This window comes from Etheostoma cragini, unplaced genomic scaffold (genome assembly GCF_013103735.1).
Source record: "Etheostoma cragini isolate CJK2018 unplaced genomic scaffold, CSU_Ecrag_1.0 ScbMSFa_2937, whole genome shotgun sequence".
NCBI classification, from domain to species: domain Eukaryota; kingdom Metazoa; phylum Chordata; class Actinopteri; order Perciformes; family Percidae; genus Etheostoma; species Etheostoma cragini.
In genome coordinates, this window is record NW_023267152.1 from 1 (window position 1) to 1,082 (window position 1,082).

At 36.7% G+C, this 1,082-nt stretch overlaps 1 protein-coding gene across 1 annotated transcript; it reads left to right on the forward strand.

Annotated features, from left to right (window-relative positions):
- Window positions 1-79: 79 nt before the first annotated feature.
- Window positions 80-936, forward strand: LOC117940640 (DNA (cytosine-5)-methyltransferase 3A-like; the record flags this gene model as incomplete). The annotated part of the gene is made up of 2 exons (XM_034865853.1): window positions 80-170; window positions 737-936. Coding segments are annotated over 2 exons (291 nt in total), but the record flags the coding sequence as incomplete, so codon positions are not given.
- Between the last annotated feature and the right edge of the window lie 146 nt (window positions 937-1,082).

Here is a 1,082-nt window from a genome sequence, read left to right on the forward strand (position 1 = left end):
ATCAGCTGTTTTAACCCTGGTGCTGTTACATCGAGTACATCAGCTGTTTTAACCCTTGTTTTAACCCTGGTGCTGTTAGATCGAGGAGTGGGGGCCGTTTGATCTGGTGATCGGAGGAAGTCCCTGCAACGACCTCTCCATCGTCAACCCCGCACGGAAAGGCCTGTTTGGTGAGAAGAGGTCTTCACATCTGTCTTCACATCTGTCCTCACATCTGTCTTCACATCTGTCTTCACATCTGTCTTCACATCTGTCTTCACATCTGTCTGGGTGACAGTCCCACCACAGAAAAAAAAAAAAAAACTTTATAATTATTATTATTAAAAATAAAAAATTAATTATTAAAAATATTCACATATATATTTTATTTTATATTTTTAAGTTTTTAATGTTTTAATTTTTTTAAATTTTTTTTACATTTTTATATTTTTTATATTTTATATTTTATGTTATATATTTTAATTATTTTAATATTTTTAAATTTGTATATGTTTATATTTTTACATGTTTATATTTTTATATGTTTATATGTTTATATCTTTATATTTTATATTTGTATATGTTGTGTTGACACTGTAAAGGTGTTGCTTCAGTGTCGTTGCCCAGGTACCTTACTGTGTATAATGACAGTAAAGGCTTTCTATTCTATTCTACTGTACAAGTGTAAATACTCCGAGACTCTGATGCTCTTCACGTTAAATTCAATGAACCCAGAACCTCGTCTCTTTTCCTCCAGAGGGAACCGGCCGGCTGTTTTTCGAGTTTTACCGCCTGCTGCACGAGGCTCGGCCCAAACCGGGCGACGAGCGGCCGTTCTATTGGCTGTTTGAGAACGTGGTCGCCATGGGCGTCAGCGACAAACGGGACATCTCGCGATTTTTAGAGGTACGGCCACACGAACGCAGTGAAACAACAGTTATGAAACATGAAGGACGAGTATTGTAATTTCCCCATAGGGGATCATTAAAGAGTTTAAATTAAAATACATACATATACATACAGATTCCAGTCAAGACTGAAGCAGGAGAGAGAAGAAATATAAAATCACACACACACACACACACACACACACACACACACAC